This window comes from Jaculus jaculus, chromosome 1, assembly GCF_020740685.1.
Source record: "Jaculus jaculus isolate mJacJac1 chromosome 1, mJacJac1.mat.Y.cur, whole genome shotgun sequence".
Lineage (NCBI taxonomy): Eukaryota > Metazoa > Chordata > Mammalia > Rodentia > Dipodidae > Jaculus > Jaculus jaculus.
The window spans coordinates 39,306,269-39,327,129 of record NC_059102.1 but is presented as its reverse complement, the minus strand read 5'-3'; the positions used below and the strand labels follow the sequence as shown (position 1 = coordinate 39,327,129).

Genomic DNA, 20,861 nt, shown 5'->3' with positions numbered 1-20,861 from the left:
GCTGCTGTCTGTGACTGCAGTCAGGACCAAGCTCCGCACCCCTGGGACCACTGCCCCGTGACCTGCACACAGCAGCCCTCAGGGCCCGAGCTGCTGCTGGCTCCTCAAACCAGAAAATGAACAAAAGGATGCCAGGCCTGAAGCAGAGCTCGGACTTGGCTGCTGAACCAATGGCAGAGGCATGCTGAAATTTGAATGGCAGAGCTAACCCCAGAGATTTTGGTTTAGTCAGTCAGGGGTGGGGCCCAGGCACCTGCCCTGTACACAAAGGTCAAGGGCTCTGCCAGTGCCTAGCCTGGCCTGGGAATTTGGGCTGAAGGACTCAGGACAGCCCTGTTTTTTCTCTTCTCCACTTTCTTGCAGGAGATTGCTTTGTTCTTGGTCTAAACACGAAAAAGCAGGATCGTGAGGGAAGACAAGAAAAGCAAGGAAGGAAGAAGGAAAAACACTCTAGAGCCTGATGGCTGGAGGTTCCAGAACGAGCTGCCCCAGTCCTAACACAGCCATTTAGCCTCCTGGACCTCCATTTTCGCATCTGTGAAATGGCAATAAGGCTATCTGTCCATTGACGTGTGTGTGGTGGGGACACATATAAAATGCCGAATGCATTTTGCATAGTAACTTTCATAAAAACCGCTCATGTTATTACTAGCTCTCCCATAGGAAGAGGGTGTGAGCAACGTTATGAGTGCCTTTGCAAGAAAAACCACACACATAACAAACTGAGCCTGGCAGAAAGGGAAATTTTAAAAGAGGGGGGCAACAATAAAACCTACAATAAAGCCATGGGGAAGGTGTGAAGAGCAGGCTAGCCACTCTGTCTTTGGGAGCTACAGACACAGAATGACCCCGGGGAAATACACAGAGCTTCACAAAAAGTCAGGCACCAGGTACATACATAAAGGTTGTCTTCATCATTATTATTTTTTTTATTAATTTATTTGAGAGTGATAGAGAGAGAGAAAGAGACAGAGAGAGGGAGATTGAGAATGGGCACGCCAGGGCTTCCAGCCACTGCAAACGAACTCCAGACGCATGCGCCCCCTTGTGCATCTGGCTAACGTGGGACCTGGGGAACCGAGCCTCGAACCGGGGTCTTTAGGCTTCACAGGCAAGCGCTTAACCGCTAAGCCATCTCTCCAGCCCTTCATCATTATTTTTTAAAAGGGGGAAATTATAATGAAACTGCAAGTATTTTTGAAGCATTGTGATGCACCTACACTACTCTATTTTTTAAATTTGAAAATATATATATATAAAGGAATATTTCTTGGCCATAAAACAGTAGGAAACCCTCTCCATTTGGACCAACGGGGTTAAACCCAAAGGATTATTATGTGTCATAAACCAGGTACAGAAAGACAAGTACTATATAATTTTCTTCACATGTGAAATCTCAAAAAGTCAGACTCGTAGAAGTAGAGAGTAGCCTGTGGTTAGCAGGGCTAGGAGAGGGGCAGGAAGAGAGAAGGAGGTCCATCAGGGGACTCACACATCAGTTTTGGAATGACTAAACTCTGGAAATCTAGTGTACAACATGGGGCTCTACTTACTAGACCACACTGTTTACTTGAAACCTGCTAAGAGTTCTCACCACACATACAATGGTAACTATGTATGGTGATAGATGTGTTAATTAATTTGATCATTAATGAGTCTGCAGTGTATATATTAAGTATCATATGCTCTACCTTGGTTATATTCAATTTTTATTTGTCAATTATACCTCCACAAAACTGGGAAAAGTGGCAAGTAAATTTAGGAAAAATGAATTAGAACTACTTGTTTAACTAAAAATATTTGAAAATATCCTTATTTTCTTTTAAACTCCAGTTTAATGTTAACATTAGAGTGTTAATATCAACAAAGAGAGGCCAGATGTACACACAATCCCCTGAAAGTTTCCCATGGGAACCAAAGGGGAAATACATTATCATTGTAGGTACCATCAGACATCCTGAAATACAGAGGGCATCTGAGGCGGTGGGGAGACAGGCCGAACATAACGCAAATGAAGAGGGAAACACCATCACCGCAGCAATGCAATGCTAAACAAAGCGAGAGGAGTAGCTCTGGTGCTTCCTGCCACACTCAGAGTGCACACAGGACTACGTATGCACACGCACGCACACACGAGGACTTTTGAAATAAAGCTCAATATCACCCACCGAGTCTTTTCCCACATCGTCTCACAGAAGCTATTTCTGTATTCCAGTGAGATTTGCAGCAAAGAATAGAACTCCAGTAAAAAGAGGAAATAATTGCTGTGCTGAACCTGGGGTTTTCTCACTTCCTTATTTGAAAATAATCATCCAACAAGGCTGAAAAAACTTAGAACAATAGTACAGTTTCCCATTCACTGCTACTCATCACTGCAGACCTGAGGCACCAAACCGAACCAGCTGAAAAGTTTGGCGTAATTTGCCATCTTCTTAGCACGCTTACAGTGATGTATAACAGCACAGGGTTCTGGGGAAAAACAACCTTCCAAATAATGTAGTCCAATCCCATCACTCTACAGAGGAAGACGCTGGAAGATAAGCTGGCTGCTCCAACACACTGAACACTCGAATGAATGCATCTCTTCAATCTTACAGCGGCGGCCAGATCTGGAGAGTGGTGTGGGAGACAGCATGAAGCCTACAGCCCATGCTTCAGGAAATAGGAAAAATGGTCGATTACTAAACGAAGAAAGGGTAAGGCTCAGTGTATGGACCATTTACATCTGGAAAGCTAAGAGGTTAAAATTTGTCAGAATGAATGTACTCGTGGCAAGAGGAGGAGGGTATCAGGGCTCTATGCTGAAGACTAATGGCATAACCACCAAACACCAGCCTAGCTTTATGCCCACACCAGCCGGTGACCAGGAGCTGCCCTGATGTGACACTGTCCCCACTTCTAGACAAGCAACGACCTGAAAAGGTGCAGCATGCATGAGATGACAGTGACCTGAGGGTGTCAGCCCTGGAGCCTCAGGAACAGCATCACCTGGGAGCCTCTTAGAAGGACAGAATCTTGGGCCCTAACCAGACCTTGGGCCCGAAGGTGCATAGTGACAAGCGTCCAGGTCCTTCTATGCACATGAGAACTTGAGAAGCACTTATGCAGACAGTGAATACCAAACTCAAGTATAACTGACTATGTGTGACCACCTGTGATCTGAGTTTCCACCCTCATTTCTATAATTCTATATGCTCCCACACCCATTGATTCTGAACTTTGGATTCCTGACTAAGCAGCTTATTTTAGTCTCTCACTTAAAAACATCCCTTTCTGATAAGAGGTTATTTGATCCCAGAACAGAAACACCATGGTGAAATATTTCATTTTCTGAAACACTGGATGCTAAAGCCTCACAGCATACTGAGCCAGAGTCTGTAATAACAAATAACCTGTCAGAGGAGACCGATTTACTCAGATACTGAATTGCTGGATACAGTCAGATAATATATGAAAGAATCCTGTTGCTGGGAGTGGTGGCGCACGCCTGTAATCCCAGCACTCAGCAGGCAGAGGTGGGAGGATGTCATGAGTTAGAGTCCACCCTGAGACTACATAGTGAATTCCAGGTCAGCCTGGGCTAGAGAAAGACCCTCAAAAACCAAAAAATAAAAAAATTATTTTTTTTTCCATGCTGAGGATTGAACCATGGGCCCTAAGCATGCTGAGCATGGACTTCAGCACTGAGCTTCTCTTCAGCCCTTTATTAATTTTTAAAAAATATTTTGTTTTTATTTATTTATTTGACAGAGAGAAAGAGGGAGAGAGAATGGGTGCCTCCAGCCACTGCAAACAAACTCCAGATATATGTGCCACCTTGTGCATCCTGTGATTCCTGGGGAATCAAACCTGGGTCCTTTGATTTTGCAGGCAAATGACTTAACTGCTAAGCCATCCCTCCAATCCCCTTTACTAATTTTTAAAATATCACCACCGGGGCTAGAAAGATGGCTTAGCAGTTAAGGCACCTGCCTGAGAAACCTAAGGATCCACGTTTGATTCCCCAGAACCCATGTAAACCAGATGCACATAGTGGCACATGTGTTTGGAGCTTGTTTGCAATGGCTAGAGGCCCTGGTGCATCCATATTGTCTCTCTCTCTCTCAAATAAATAAATAAATAAAAATATCACCATCATGATATTTTCTAGAACAGTCACTGTTAGCATAAGTAGTCTGAGACAATACTTCAGGGAGGTCTGGATGATGGACTGGTGGGTTGAAGTGGCTTGCCATGAGATCATAACGAATTGCTGCAATGACATAAACTCATCCACAGGAAGACCCTGTGTGTCTCTCAGGTCTTTGTAAGTTTGGCTGGCTCATAACTCCTTGTGAGCAATGAAATGCAACCATGCACATCTGAATTATGTTTTTTTGTTCTTGCAAAGTAAAGATGAGTAAACTCTAGAAAAATCACTAATCTAGGTCCCATGCATTTCAGGTAAGCCATCTTTTGCATTAACAGCAGTCACTTCTACTACAAAGTGGAACAGGGCTCACTTATAATAGTGTTAAGAGACCTGGTCACAATTCATTTGTTTTACCATGCCTTATTCCTGGGATAAAAGGCATTGGAGGGCTACATTATCATTCTAAGATCACTGATAATTAATATTTTTTCAGAACTGGGGATTGAACCTATGGCCTCACACACAGTAGGGAAGTGCTCTAACACTGACTTATGTCTTCAGCCCTCTTCTCGCTTTTTAAAAATATCTTATTTTTTTGGGCTGGAGAGATGGCTTAGCGGTTAAGCACTTGCCTGTGAAGCCTAAGGACCCCGGTTCGAGGCTCAGTTCCCCAGGTCCCACGTTAGCCAAATGCACAAGGGGGCGCACGCGTCTGGAGTTCGTTTGCAGAGGCTGGAAGCCCTGGCGCGCCCATTCTCTCTCTCTTCCCCTATCTGTCTTTCTGTCTGTCTGTCGCTCTCAAATAAATAAATAAATAAAAATTTTTAAAAAATCTTATTTTTATTCATTTATTTATTTGACAGAGAAAGAGGGAGAGAGAGAGAATGGGCAGTGCCAGTGCCTCCAGCCACTGCAAATGAACTCCAGATGTGGCGCCCCCTTGCATCTGGCTAATATGGGTCCTGGAGAATCAAACTTGGGTCCTTTGGCTTTGCAGGCAAATGCCTTAACCACTAAGCAATCCCTCCAGCCCATTCTCACTTTTTTTTTTTAACACAGGGTATCATTAAGTTGTCCAAGGATGATCTTGAACTCATTCTGTAGCTCAGGAAGACCTTGAACTTCTGATCCTCCTGCCTCAACGTCCCCCATAGCTGGGATTATAGGCCTGTACTACCAGACCAATCTTAGAATTGGTAAATTGTTGGTTCAGATCATCAGATGGGATTGACTTGGACGAGCTAAATTCATGCACAAGCTACACCAGAAGTGACTGAGACACAATTAAATTGTGCTCATAATTTTCTAGGCTTCTTGCTTGGTACCATGTATGTAAGATCTTAAATGGCAAGAAAACAAAAGATAGATGCAGAGCCTGCTTGTAGCCCACAGTAAGGCCTCAAAAGAAAGGTAAAGTGGAAGAGAAGCTGTCACCTGCATCCCATCAGACACCTTCCGCTACTGTTAAGCAGAGAGTGTGTGTGTGTGTGCGTGTGTGTGTGTGTGTCATATTTCCTGGGGCCTGCTGAAGTCACCAACAGTGCAGAAAGGGTTCCTACCTTAAAAAGAAGCAGTATGAAAGACAGACGCTAGGCCGGTGGGAAATGAAAGTGAGCCAGGCAGGCAGGCACAGGGATACACTAGCAATCCAGAAACTGTCTGGCTTTGTCAATAAACACACCCCCTTTCTCACAAAACATTCGAGCAACCTGCTGGCAACATGGCCCCCCCCCCCACACACCTGCTTTGAGGTGCAAGTATACCCCACTCTACACAATAAAATAGTACCTTACTTAGTACCTATTATTTGTGAATGGTTTCTATTCACATATGTTCTTCACTTTATCCAGGATCAAAACTGAAGGGTCCTTCCAGTCTAAACTGGTTTTGGATGCATGTACAGTAAGGCAAACTGTGTCCTTAAACTTTTAGCAAAATACCCCTGTTTACCATCTTAGGCCTATGCGTAATTTGGGCATACATATGATTTTTAGGTGTGTTTTTTTGTTTGTTTGGTTGGTTTTTTGAGGTAGGATCTTACTCACCAAGCTGGCCTGAAATTCACTATGTAGTCTCAGGCTGGCCTTGAACGCACAGCGATCCTCCTACCTCTGCCTCCAGAGTGCTGGCATTAAAGGTGTGCACCATTATGCCTGGTATGTAGGTATGCCATGATTTTTAGAAGATGTGTCATGGAAAGGTGCATGCACAGTAGAGAAGAGGTTACATAACCCAAAGTTGTCAATCAAACCAGAGCACCACCCAAACTCCAACCCTAGCAACTGACCCCTCCTTCTCCTGGACTCCTCTTGGCAATGTATGGCTTTGCTCTTATCTTAACAAAGCTTCTTGCCGCTTTAACTTCTGTGCGTGTTTTCAGATTCTTTGAATAAGGCGCCAAGAACCTGGAAACACCCAGAGACCACCAGTAACAGAAAAGGGCTGTCTTCCTATAAATATGTCGTCCAAAAGCAAAACCGTCAAGTTCACATGAGGATAAACTAGAAGTAACATCCAGGCAGGAGGGCTAGCAGCCGTGATCTTCACATAACTGCCATCCCCTCCCACTCCTGTGCACTCGGCAGGAACCTGAGTCCTGTGCCTTCCAAAGCATAGAAAAGTCTAGAAAGAAGGCTCTTACCTAACACAGAACACAGAAAAAAGCCTTCTCTTGCCATTCATGAGACCCATCCCATTCCAGGATCCCACTGCTCTAAAACAAGGAATGTGAGCAGGTCTTTACTCTCGTTATGGAACACAGGGCCTTGCCCATGCTAGACAACTGTTTTACCCCTAAGCTAACCCCAGCCCATGACCAGGTCGCTTAACATAATTGCCCTGTCCTCCTTTAAAAAAATTATTGTATTTATTTATTTGAGAAAGGGAGAGAAATAGGCAGGTAGAGAGAGAGAGAGAGAGAGAGAGACAGAGAATGGGCACGCCAGGGCCTTCAGCCACCGCAAATGAACTCCAGATGCGTCAGCCCCCTTGTGCATGTAGCTTACGTGGGCCCTGGGGAGTTGACCCTGGGTCCTTTGGCTTTGCAAGCAAACGCCTTAACCGCTAAGCCATGTCTCCAGACCCTGCCCTCCTTTTGCAACATAAGTGACCAGTGTTCACCTGAAAAGATGCTGAAATTTAAGGCCTGGCTCCGCACTTCTTAAGTTTATCTCAGCAGGAACCCTTACCTTCAGAAATGGCCTTCCTCACTGCTGCCAGGTACGTCTCGGGCTCGTCGTCACAGGTGAGCTCCTGCCAGTGGTCCCAGTTGGGAAAGAAGGCCAGGAAGTCCTCGCGGCCGGGCTGCACGCCGCAGAGCAGCCGCACGAGGCGCTGCGGGCTCTGGAAGGCTCGCTGCAGCGCGGGCAGCAGGCCGGGCCGGGACAGCGCGGGGAGCAGCCCCGCAGACAGCAGCAGCAGCACGCAGCGCGCGCCCTGGAACACGCGCAGGTCCTCGGCCGAGAAGGAGGCGTCGGGGCCCAGCTCGTAGGTCAGCATCTTTTGGCTGCGGACTTGCCGGCTGGCCAGGAAAAGGTCCTGCAGATACTGGCACCATTCCTCGGCGTCCGTGTTGTAGACGATGAGGATGTCGCAGGCTAGGGGCATCCCTGCCCATGGAGGGAGCACGGAAGCGCGTTAACAGAACAGCTCCTTCTAGGGGGCCGGCCACAACCCGTGAGACACACCATCAGAGGGGCCTGGCACTCAGCACCCCCCCCCAACCCCCGGGGTCGGCCTCTGGCATATCTGTCTAGCCTCTTTCCCCCATTTGCACTGGTGTGCTGAACACAGCAGATTCCCTTTGCCCAAATACTCCATGCTGCTTTGAAATCCTGGCAGAAGCTATCTCTTCATCCTCCTGGCCTGTGCTCCCCACAGCTGGTGCAGGTTAACAGCAGCAGCCACGAGCACTGGCATAGGCCTCGCTATGTTCCATCATGCCTTCTTCTAAGCACATTGCCTGGCAAACTCTTTATCCTCACCTCAGGTGGGTACCACTAATAGCCCATTCTAAAGAGTCATGGCAAGCCCCAGAAGAGGTGTGTTAGGCAACTTACCCAAGGTTCACAGTGGCAGAGTTGGTGTTTGAACTCAGGCAGTTTGGTTTAACCCTGAACCTGATTCTGTATCAAACACAGTGGTTAGGGGACAGTGGTATGGGATCAGATGGTCAGGGTCAGAATTGTGGTTCTGCCATCTAGCTGTGTAACCTTGGGCAAATTACGAAAATCATTTATGTCTCTGTTTACTCACATGTAAGTGAGAGCTAAATTAGATATCTTAGGCCAAGTGCTAAGCAGAGAGCTTACTATGCAGTCAAATGCTCTACCACTGAGCTATACCCCCTGGAGAGCTAACTATGTAAAAAAAAATCAGGCTGGAGAGATGGCTTAGCAGTTAAGTGCTTGCCTGTAAAGTCTAAGGATCCTGGTTCGAGGCTCAATTCCCCAGTACCCATGTAAACCAGATGTACAAGGTGGCGCATGCATCTGGAGTTCATTTGCAGTGGCTGGAAGCCCTGATGCTCCCATTCTATCTCCCTCCCCCCTCTGTCATTCTCAAATAAATAAATCAATAAATTATTTTAAAATCCCTCAATAGATAGCTGGTGACATGACCTCACATTAACCATACATGAACGTAAATAACAGCTGGTTGAATTGATGCTTTGACTGTAAGCCATCCCACCCAGCACCTGGTCTATGAGATGGACTTCCTTCTCTCTCCATTAAGCACAAATGCCAGAAATAACACAGGCAAAAAAGGACTTTGGGGGATCACTTGGCACACACTCCTCATTAAAAGGTGAAAGAGATGCTTTATGTGACAAGATCAGAGATTTGCTCAAGTCCCTGCTCAGCAACAGAGCCAAGACTGACATTCAGGTTAGTCCCTGGCTCCCATACTTACTGGGCATTTTGTCAAGAATCTTGTGAGACAAAGTGGCACATGCATTTGGAGACTCTGTGCAGCGGCAAGAGGCCCTAAAGCACTCATACTCTCCCTTTCTCTTTCTCTCAAAAATAAATTTAATTTTGTTTTGTTTTGTTTTTTGAGGTAGGGTCTCCCTCTAGCTCAGGCTGTCCTGCAATTCACTGTGTAGTCTCAGGGTGGCTTGAAACTCTCAGCAATCCTCCTACCTCGCCTGCCCAAGTGCTGGGATTAAAGGCATGGTCTACCACGCCCGGCTAATAAGGATATTTTTAAAAGGAAATCTTGTGAGAGATAAGTCACATCTTCCAATGATCAAAGTTCAAAGAAGCTTGGCTCTTTGCATAACTCTTACCACTGTTTCAGGCCTTCATTTCCTCACTGTTTCGGCCCCCTGTTGTGTGTGGAATTTGGAAGAGGTAAGTATGAAGTGGCAGGCATGCTACAGAGGAGCATGGTCCTCCCTCTGCCTTGGAGAAAGACACTGCCTAGATTTTATGAAGCAGGAATCATTTGAGTTGTGGGTTTCGCAATTAAAAGTCAGCCCTGGGCCATAGAATATTAAGTACTTCCAGGTAAGGTCAGAGGGAGGACTGGGAAAAGACCTTAAGGCTCTAAGCTATGAAATGATTATGGGAGAAATCATCCTTCCTGCCTCCATCTCTCTGTATAGCTCAGGCTGGCTTTGAACTCTAAGTCCTTCTGCCTCCACCTCCTGAGAACCAGGATTAGAAGCATGTGTCACCATGCCAGGTCAAAGGTAATATCTGTAATAGGGCTGACAAGAGGGCAAAAAAAGGTGAAGAAGAGAAAGAGGATTTCTTGGAACCTAAGAAGCATCCTCGAGAAGGTGAGGCTGCCGCAGGTCTTTGAGCGTAGACGGAGTTAGCATAAAAGAACAGCCGTCTAGTACCCGGAAGACCATGGGCCACAACTGGCTACTCCAATTTTATGAGCAGGATTTAGTGACCCCCTCACAAGGCAATGTTGTTGATTTTTTTTAAGGCAATGTTTTGTAACATGCCCAAGTTCCGTGTCTCTGAGGAATGATGAGAACACCATGCTGAAGCTGCGGCACCAGTTTCCGCTCTGTGAGCAGCGCACAACCATCCCTGATTCTTAAATGCCAAGTCCTCAAGGAACACTGAAATTGTGGTTCAGCTCTCTGTCCATGGCACTGCCCAGGTCACTCTGCTAAGTACCTCAGGTGCATTCTTTCTCTGGCTGATTCTTCAGGACACTCCTACAGAGCACATGTTATCAGTGAACCCACTTTACAGACACCAATATAAAATGCATTAAAGATAAGCAGCTGCCAAAGAATGCCCTGTGAGGGCCAGACCACACACTTGAATTGGGGTCCTATTGACTCCAAAGCCCCATGCATATTTCAAAAGGCAAGGAAGTGGGCTGGAGAGATGGCTTAGCGGTTAAACGCTTGCCTGTGAAGCCTAAGGACCCCAGTTCGAGGCTCAGTTCCCCAGGTCCCACGTTAGCCAGATGTACAAGGGGGCTCACGCGTCTGGAGTTCGTTTGCAGAGGCTGGAAGCCCTGGCGCGCCCATTCTCTCTCTCTCCCTTTATCTGTCCTTCTCTCTGTGTCTGTCACTCTCAGAAAAAATAAATAAATAAAAAGGCAAGGAAGTGCAGGATATAGTTTAGAAAATATTATTAAAACACATCTGGGACTGGGGATGGCTCAGCACTTAAAGGCACTTGTTTAAAAGACCTGTCAACACCCATGTAAAGCAATTATTTGCAGCAGCAAGGTACCCTAGCATGCCCATATATAGAGAGAGAGAGAGAAAAGAAAGAGATGAATAAAACTTTAAAATTAGGGCTGGATGTCTGGCTAAATATATATACTATGCTCCTCAAACTGCCCAGTAAGCACTTCTCTTAATCTTCATACCCATATATTAATGCTACTCTCACTTTTGGCTAGAGAACCTTATCTTTTCAGATGGCAGTGACCTTGGGATGACTCAGAAGGCATCATGGTGCTAGAAAGAAATGACAGAGGAGTGCTCAGCACTGCAATATCTCTATCACACCTTCCAAGGCTCATGGTCCATTGCGGAAGAGGCAGCAGAAAGAATGTAAGAGCCAAAGGAAGGGTAGGACTCCTTACAACGTGCTCCTCCAGACACAAATGGCCTGGATATCCATGACCTCACAGTGCCTGACACTACCTACATAAGACCATCATAATAGGAGGAAAAGATCATGACATCAAAATAAAAGAGAGACTGATTGAGATGGGGAGGGGATATGATGGAGAATGCAGTTTCAAAGGGGAAAGTAGGAGGAGGGAGGGCATTACCATGGGATATGTTTACAATCATGGAAGTTATTAATAAAAATAAACTAATTATTTAAAAATTAGGGCTGGAGATATGGATTGTTAAGATGCTTGCTTGCAGCTGGACATGGTGGCACACACCTTTAATCTCAGCACTCGGGAGGCAGAGGTGTGAGGATTGCCATGAGTTCAAGGCCACCCTGAGACTACACAGTGAATTCCAGGTCAGCCTCGGCTAGAGTGAAGTCCTACATCAAAAAAAAGGAGGGGCTGGAGGGATGGCTTAGTGGTTAAGGCATTTGCCTGCAGAGCCAAAGGACCCAGGTTTGATTCCCCAGGACCCACGTTAGCCTGATGCACAAAGGGGTGCATGCATCTGGAGTTTGTTTGCAGTGGCTGGCAGCCCTGGCATGCCCATTCTCTCTCTCCCTCTTTTTCTGTCAAATAAATAAAAATAAAATATCCAGGTGTGTGTGGCAGCCAGCAGGGCTCAGGGGCCAGGAAACCAGGAGAAGGCTCACATGTGACAGCAGGAGTGGGCGGCTTCCTTCTCCCTCCCTAGGGGAGGACCTGGTTCTCACTCTTCACCTTCAAGGATGGGGCTCGGGAGCCGGGTAAATGTGAATGGATCCAGGTATGAGAACCTACCCTTGCCCTTGACCCCTGGTCTCATGACGGTGCTACCTAAGAAAGTCTTCCCTGCGACCCCCCGCCCCCACCCCTGCTAGCCTGGTCACAGAATTGGAGGAGGATCCAACAGGAGCATCTAACTGTGAGATTAAATGTCTTGGTTGTACCTATTTTGTGATTTAGCTTTGTATTTAAATAGCAAACAAACAAAAAAGGAAATAAACTTGAAAATCATTTGTCATCATAAAAATGAAACAAATATTAAAATGTTTATTGCCAGGTAAGGCTAATATATGTGTGTGTGTGTGTGTGTGTGTGTGTGTGTGTGTACATATATATATATATGTATATATATATATATATATATATATATATATATATGTATGTATATATATATATATATATATGTATGTATATATATATATATATATATATATATATATATTTTTTTTTTTTTTTTTAAAGATACTTGCAAGCCTGAAGGCCCAGATTCCAATCCCCAGTACCCACATAAAGCCAGATCTTCAAGGTGGCACATGCATCTAGAGTTTGTCTGCAGTGGCAAGAGGCCCTGGCATGCCCATTCTCTCTCCCTCCCTGATTGCAAATAATAAATAAAACAAAAACCACAAAAAATTTTAAAAATTAAAAGCACATCTAGTTCTATTGGTTTGGAATCTCATCCTCGAAGGAACCAGGGCTCCTCAGAGAAGAACTGGTTCTCTGAGTGCTTTAAGATTATATATTTTATGGGCCGGAGAGATGGCTTAGTTAAGGCGCTTGCCTGCGAAGTCTAAGGACCCATGTGTGACTCTCCAGATCTCATTTTAGCCAGATGTACAAAGATGAGGTTGCAAATGCGCACTAGGTAGTGCAAGAGTCTGGAGTTCAATTGCAAGGGCAGAGGCCCTGGAGCGCCAATTCTCTCTCTCTCTCTAAAAATAAAAAATAAATAATTTTTTAAAAAGATTATATACTTTAGGGGATGAAAAATATATCAAATGAGCCTGAAGCATCTTGTAGAGACAAAAATAAGGAGACACTCAAGTAAAAATACAATGACAAGCATTGCCAAAAGGAATGAGAGTCAACTGAAAGAGCACCCAATGATCCAAGCTCAAAAATAAGAGAACTGAGGGCTGGAGAGATGGCTTAGCAGTTAAGCGCTTGCCTGTGAAGCCTAAGGACCCCGGTTCAAGGCTCGGTTCCCCAGGTCCCACGTTAGCCAGATGCACAAGGGGGCGCACGCGTCTGGAGTTCGTTTGCAGAGGCTGGAAGCCCTGGCGCGCCCATTCTCTCTCTCCTTCTATCTGTCTTTCTCTCTGTGTCTGTCGCTCTCAAATAAATAAATAAAAAATTAAAAAAAAAAATAAGAGAACTGAGCCAGGCTCAGTGGCGCACACCTTTAATCCCAGCACTCTGGAGGTAGAAGGAGGAGGATCACCATGAGTTCAAGGCCAGCCTGAGACTACATAGTGAATTCCAGGTCAGCCTGAGCCAGAGTGAAATCCTACCTCGAAACACAAAAACAAAACAAAATAAAACAAAAAAATGAGAACAGATGAAATAATGTATAATTGGAACCCAAAGGATAAACCAAATACCATGAGTTCATAATAACATAACTAGTGCTTAAATAAATTGGAGGAAGGCTGGGGATGCAGTGACAGAGGCTCGCCTAACATGCTCAAGTTCAAGCCCCAGCACCACTAGTTATATAATAATTAAAACAATAATTAAACAATTATTTTAACAATATTATCATTATATTATTGTTAAACAGTAATTAAAAACTGAGGGAGAAGTTGGGGAGATGACTCAGCGGATAAAATGTTTCCCACACAAACATCAGCCAGGACTGGAGTGATGGCTCAGCAGTTAAAGGCACTTGCCTGCAAAGCCAGAGGGCCTGGGTTCAATTCCCCACACAAGCATGAGGACCTGAGTTTAGATCCCCAGCACCCTTGTAAGTACTGGACATGGTGGTGCATCCTAGTGTTAGGAAGGCAGAGACGGGAGAAGGCTGCGACTTGCTAGCTACCTACTTTAGCTGAATCATTGAGTTTGGGTTCAGTGGAGGGAAAAGGTGAAGAGTGATTGAGGAAGACACATGTCATCCACTTCTGGCCTACACACACACGCACACAAACTAATGGCAAAAGACAGATTTCTTGGGCTGGAGGGATGGCTTAGTGGTTAAGTCTCTTGCCTGCAAAGTCAAAGGACCTAGGTTCAATTCCCCAGGACCCATGTAAAGCCAAATGTATGCATCTGGAGTTTGTTTGCAGTGGCTAGAGGCCCTGGTACACCCATTCTCTCTCTCTATCTGCCTTTCTCTCTCTCTCTAACATAAAATAAAATATTTTTTAAAAAGACAAATTTTTCATGTATAAGAATTCCAAGGGGCTGGAGAGATGGCTTAGTGGTTAAGCACTTGCCTGGAAGCCTAAGGACCTTGGTTCGAATTCCCCAGGACCCACATAAGCCAGATGCACATGCATCTGGAGTTCATTTGCACTGGCTGGAGGTCCTGGCATGCCCATTCTCTCTCTATGGATCTGCCTCTTTCTCGCTGTCTGTCGCTCTCAAATAAATAAATAAATAAAAGTAAAAATAATTTAAACAGTATTCCAAAGGCTAAGGATATAGCTCAGTGGATGAAGACCAGAATATGGATACTTTGTACCCATATAAATGCCAGGTGGGTTTGATGGCCCTTCTGTAATCCCAGTGCTCAGGAAGTGGTGACAAGGGATCCCTAAAGTAAACTGGCTAAACAGATTAGCCAAATTATCAAACTCTAAACCGGGCATGGTGGCACACACCTTTAGTCCTAGCACTCAGTAGGCAGAGGTAGGAGGATTGCCGTGAGTTCGAGGCCACCCTGAGACTCCATAGTGAGTTCCAGGTCAGCCTGGGCTAGAGTAAGACCCTACCTCAAAAAAACAAACAAACAAACAACAACAACAAAAAAAAATTATCAAGCTCTGAGTTCAAGCAAGACACCCTGCCTCAATAAGTCAAGGACAGAATGATGGAAGAAGTCACCCAATGTCAGTCTTTGTGGAAACAGGCACACATGTGTAACGTACTCCCACACCCCACACACGTACAAATACACACACGTATGCACACATACATATACATGTAGGAATTTAAAAATACAATATGAATATGGAAAACCACTATTTTAACTGGCTTGTTTCTGGGTTCTAGGTTTAAATTCTATGCCCTTTCAGTAACAGCATTGGAGAAGAAAGAGGTTAGTGCCTTAAACTAGTTATTATAGCAATCTATTTGGTCCCTGACTTGAAGTATGGCTTCAACCAGTATCTTTAGTGTAGGCAAATGAAGGCAATTAACTCAACCACCTTCCGGAATATCACAATGCTGCTGAAACTGAATGTCAGGGAAGTTGTTAAAAAAATAAATAATATGGAGGTTCCTAAAACTGCTAAAGATTGATCTTCCATATGACCCAGCTATAGCACTCCTAGGCATATATCCAAAGGACTCATCTCATTTCCTTAGGAGTACATGCTCAACCATGTTTATTGCTGCTCAATTTATAATAGCTGGGAAATGGAACCAGCCTAAATGTCCCTCAACTGATGAGTAGATAATGAAGATGTGGCACATTTATACAATGGAGTTCTACTCAGCGGTAAAGAAAATTGAAGTTATGAAATTTGCAGACAAATGGATGGATCTGGAAAGGATTATACTAAGTGAGGTAACCCAGGCCCAGAAAGCCAAGCGCCACATGTTCTCTCTCACATGTGGATCCTAGCTACAGATGATTGGGCTTCTGCGTGAGAATGAAAATACTTAGTAGCAGAGGCCAGTAAGTTAAAAAGGAGATATAAAGGGAAGAGAAAGGAAGGGAGGAGGGTACTTAATAGGTTGATATTGTATATATGAAAGTACAATGATGGTGATGGGGAGGTAATATGATGGAGAATGGAATTTCAAAGGAGAAAGTGTTGGGGGGAGGGAATTAACATAGGATTTTTTTATAATCATGGAAAATGGTAATAAAAATTAAAAAAAAATATAGCTAGCATGTAGAAAAATAAATAAATAAATAATAATCCCAAAGTGGAAGTTAAGTTTCCTCCCTGACCTGCTGAGGGAGAACACAGACAATGCTTTCTCAGCAGCCTTCCCCTGTGTGGGGAACATGCCTTGCTTCACTAATAACTCCCTTCCTTTAACCATAGTTATTTCCCCACACCCTAAACCATTTCTCCCATTTTTTTTTTCTGGTTTATTAAAAGAAAGTATGCAACATGAACCAAAAAGGAGCCCATACACACTAGCTGAGAAAAGGGCTTTGTTAGCTAGAACTTAAAAAGTAGGGTTAGTTCCGGAAGGAAACAGGAAAGGATGAGCGCAGAGGAACAGGCTGGTTGGTGGCAGGGAGTCAGAGTGGTGGGGAAACAACCCAAAGGCTGAAAGAGAGATGGCACGGAATGATTCAGAACTCACGTGGGGAAAGAACAAACAGGAAGTGCCAGGGAGCTTCTCAGATGCCAGACCAGGGCATTTCTTTACCCTGTAGGTGGCCCTGGTATCTGTCCATTTGGCCTGGGGCCTCACGTTTGAATCTGAGCCCCCTGTGTAAAGAGAAATGTGACATAGTAAAAGGTGACCAGGATTGGACGAAGCCTGACAGCCAGGCACGCGAGTAGCTTACTGTCCTCTAAAGTGTCCACGTGTGGGGACTTGGCAAGAGCATGAAAAGACCTCAGAAGCAGGTGAAATTTAAAATCACGGAGAAACATCAAGAGTCTCCTCCGCCCTGTGGTGCTGCTGGGAGGCCAGGAATGGTAGACAAGAAGTCTAAGTGAGGCAGGGCCAGGTGCTCGAGCACCCCTCAAATTACTGGAAGCTGATGCTTGGGAAAGGGGGTTCTGGTCTTCACCAGCTGCAGACGTGGCCGCTTGGGAATGTGCAGCGTCTCTCCTTGCTCTCATTGGTAAATAGGTGAGATGCTATCAGGGTCTAGAGACTATGCTGGGATAGGCTGATTTGGTTTTGTTTCATCTTGTCTCTCAAGCTTCCTTCAAGGTCAAGGAGCCAGTATCATCTAGGATTTCAACAAGCAAGCATGCATTTTAAGAAACAAAAGGCCATCGCTTTTGCCCTCCAGTGGAAGGGAACTGAAGACCAGAGGATTAAGTCACAGAGAAAAATAAAGTATCAACACAAGCTACAGTTGGGTGTGAAGGAAGTCGGTCACCAAAAGCCACACACTACGTGACTCCATTCATGTGAAAGCCTGGACCAGAGAAATCTAGAGACAACGTGGATGTTCATGCTGGAAAGGAGGGACCAATAAGGGGTGGGTGTTAGCTAAAGAGTACAGATTTTCTTTGGGAGGTGATAAAAATTTTCTAAAATTCACTGTGATAATCCCTGTGAAGACAGTAGGAACCGCTGTATGCTACACTTTCAAGGGACAGGCACCATGGTGTGTGAACATATCACAATGCTGTGGTTTTTTTTAAGTTTCTTTATTTTTTTTCTTTTTTAAAAAATTTATTTATTTATTTATTTGAGAGCGACAGACACAGAGAGAAAGACAGATAAAGGGAGAGAGAGAATGGGCGCGCCAGGGCTTCCAGCCTCTGCAAACGAACTCCAGACGCAAGCGCCCCCTTGTGCATCTGGCTAACGTGGGTCCTGGAGAACCGAGCCTCGAACCGGGGTCCTTAGGCTTCACAGGCAAGCGCTTAACCACTAAGCCATCTCTCCAGCCCTCTTTGTTTATTTTTATTTATTTATGTGATAGCAACAAACAGAGAGAGAAAGGGAAAGATAGAGAGAAAGAGAGAGAATGGGCGCTCCAGGACTTCCAGCCACTACAAACGAACTCCAGACGCGTGCGCCCCCTTGTGCATCTGGCTAACGTGGGTCCTGGGGAATCGAGCCTCGAATCGGGGGTCCTTAGGCTTCACAGGCAAGCAAGCGCTTAACCACTAAGCCATCTCTCCAGCCCACAACGCTGTTTTTAAAAGAATGAACGCACCCAGCGGGGTGGCCTGGATAACTGCCGATCCCACAGCATTTTTGCCGGAGGCAATGCTTTCACTCCTGCAAACTGCTCCTAAGGGCATTTGCACCTCTTGACTGCAGGGAATTCCGAGGACCCCAGGGGCCCAGCTCCGCATGGCAGCACCTGACACGGTACCTCGCCCCAGAGGATGCCAACAGCAAGAGGGTTTGGGCAGCTTTAATCATTAGTCTACATAGAGCCCCAGTTTTGGCATCTGGACTAGGGTCCCTTCCTGGGTCCATCATCCCAGCCCCTTCAACCATGTCCGCTGGAGCCATCACTCTAGACACTGGCCATGGGAGCAGGTTGCTAGGGCTCCTCTGCTCAAAGGTGTCCAGTGTGCCACTTCCAGCACACGACCTGTTCAAGCCACGAAAGGAGGCAGGAGCTCCGCCAATGCATCTCCTTCCCCCCCTCGCCCACCTACTCCAGAAACACCGGCTGCTTCCTGTATCTTGGCCCCATGGCACGCCCCTTACCTCAGGCACTCTCCCCCACAGAGCCCCCTTCCTGGTTCTCCTTTGGGTCTGACTCAGTTCCCTTACTCTGTGAAACTTCACCTGGCCACCCCACTTAAAATTCTAACTCCACCTATCTCACCACTCCCTGTTTTCCCACACCCCGTGTATTGTGCCAAGCACTCTCCTGGTTGCCTGATATCCCTGTACCCTGAGGGCACGGCTTTACCTTTTGTTTCCTGAATGACCACTGGACTTCTAGAACAGTGCCTAGAAATTGTAAACATGCAGGGTTTGTCCAGTGAATGAACTCTCTCTAAGGAATTCCGCTTCAGCCGTCAGTGGAATGTGTAAACCACACACCTCTTTCACCCAAGGCACCGCGCTCACTACACAGCTTCTTCTCACCTCCAGAGCCCAGCTCGGGAGCAGCATGGCTCAGATGAACCACCTTCTCCCTCCCTTCAATACGGAATCTGAGCCATGTGTGGTGGCACACGCCTTTAATCCTAGCACTCAGGAGGCAGAGGTAGAAGGACCAACGAGAGTTCAAGATCACCCTAAGACTGCATAGTGAATTCCAGGTCAGCCTGGGCTAGAGTGAGACCCTACCTTGAAAAAGAAAAAAAAAAAAAATGATGAATCTGTACATCAAAGTCTTTTTGGCTCTTTGCCATAGCATCTGCTCCCCTTCTCTACAAACAGTACCTTACCCCAGCTCTCTGCATGGTTTTTAAAATTTTCTTATTTTCCATTTATTAGAGACAGAGAGAAGGACAGAAAAAGAGACACAGAGAGAGAATGGGCGTGCCAGGGCCTCTAGTCACTGCAAACAAACTCCAATCACATGTACCACCTTGTGCATCTGGCTTAAGTGGGACCTGGAAAATAGAACCTGGGACCTTAGGCTTTACCAGGCAAGTGCCTTAAACGATAAGCGATCTCTCCAGCCCTACATGATCTTTTTAAAGCGGTGTTGGGAGCTGGGCTTGGTGATGCACGCCTTTAATCCCAGCATTCGGGAGGCAGAGGTAGGAGGATCACCGTGACTTTTAAGGCCAACCTGAGACTGCATAGTGAATTCCAGGTCAGCCTGGGCTCAGAAAAAAAAAGAAAAAAGAAAAGAAAAAGAGGTGTTGGCATCCTGTTTTCATGTGTTAGGTTAAAAAAAAGCGTCATAAACTGGGCTGGGAAAATACAGGTGAACCCACCTAAAACATGCTAATTCTCTCTCTTCTCATCCATGAGGTCCCTGCTTACTTACTGCTTGAAGACCAAAAACTTCTAGACAACAGGGATTGGGTTGTCCCGGTCACCACCAAGAACACGACAGGTTTAGTGTCCACAGTCACGACTCACTGGTGTCCCAGATCGTTATCACTATGGCATGTCCTGTCACGGACCTCGGGGAGCAAAAGAACTTCCCAAGCGCCTACCTACACCCGCGAACTTCTGCAGAAAGAAGGCCAAGACCAGCCAGAAGAGACTCTGGGACTCCTGGACATCCTCCTGATGATTTACCCAGCAATTCCCATCTCTCCCCACGCCCCAAAGTTCTGCAAAGAGCGTAGGAAAAGTGAAGTTACAGGGATAGCGTTCTTAGATTTCTAGCAAAATTTCAGAGGTGAAATACAAATCCTAAGACTGGCGAAGGGAAGCCGTCCAGGAGAGCCTAGCCCCAGGCCACCTCTGGTCTCCGGGCACGGTCTAGCCTGCCTGAGCGCCCCCTATTGGTAAGCTTTTGGCTGGTCTAGACCTCCGCCCGCTTTCAACTCCCAGAGTTAGAAGTACTGGGGGGAAGAGAAGGAAACACCCAGAGTTGGTGGGAGCAAAGGAGACTTGGAAGCCGGAGATCGGGGGCGGGAATCAGGGAGAGACTGGAGAAAATCGGAGAGAAAAACGTGAGAAAGTTGGGAGAGCAAGTTTGCCACCGGGAGCAGAGGGAAGACCAGCTAGAACTCCAGATCCCCAGATCCCCGCACGGAGTCTTCCCAGGAGTCCGCGAGAGAGCGGTGCTGTCGGGCGGACGGGCGCCCGGGGCGGCCCCGGGGCGCGCGAACCCGCGGACAGCTCCGGGCAGTGCCCGCGCCGCGCCTAGCCGCGCTACCCACCTGAGGCCGCCATGCCGCGGGCGCAGTCACATCCCCGCTCGCGGAGGGCCGGTGCCCGGTGCCCACGGTGGCGGCGGCGGCGTCCGGGGCTGCGCGCAGGACCGCGGCGCTCTGGCGCTTCCTCCCGCCGGTCGGGCAACGAGGACTCGCCGCGGGGGCGGGTCCACAGGGTCCGCCCCGCCTGCGCCTGCCCGGCTCGGCCTGGGCACCTGCACGCGCGGCCGTTGGCGAGGGGAAGT

The 20,861-nt window shown here is 46.5% G+C and overlaps 1 protein-coding gene across 1 annotated transcript in view; it reads right to left on the bottom strand.

Annotated features, from left to right (window-relative positions):
* Pik3ap1 (phosphoinositide-3-kinase adaptor protein 1) overlaps nucleotides 1-20,647 on the bottom strand; it is a 150,476-nt gene extending 129,829 nt beyond the window's left edge. The window contains exons 1-2 of the mRNA XM_045130294.1: nucleotides 20,623-20,647; nucleotides 7,321-7,740 (exon numbers count right to left, since the gene is read on the bottom strand). Of these exons, the coding sequence (XP_044986229.1) occupies nucleotides 7,321-7,740; nucleotides 20,623-20,635 (433 nt within the window). The 5' untranslated portion in view covers nucleotides 20,636-20,647. The remainder of the gene's footprint in view (nucleotides 1-7,320; nucleotides 7,741-20,622) is intronic.
* Between the last annotated feature and the right edge of the window lie 214 nt (nucleotides 20,648-20,861).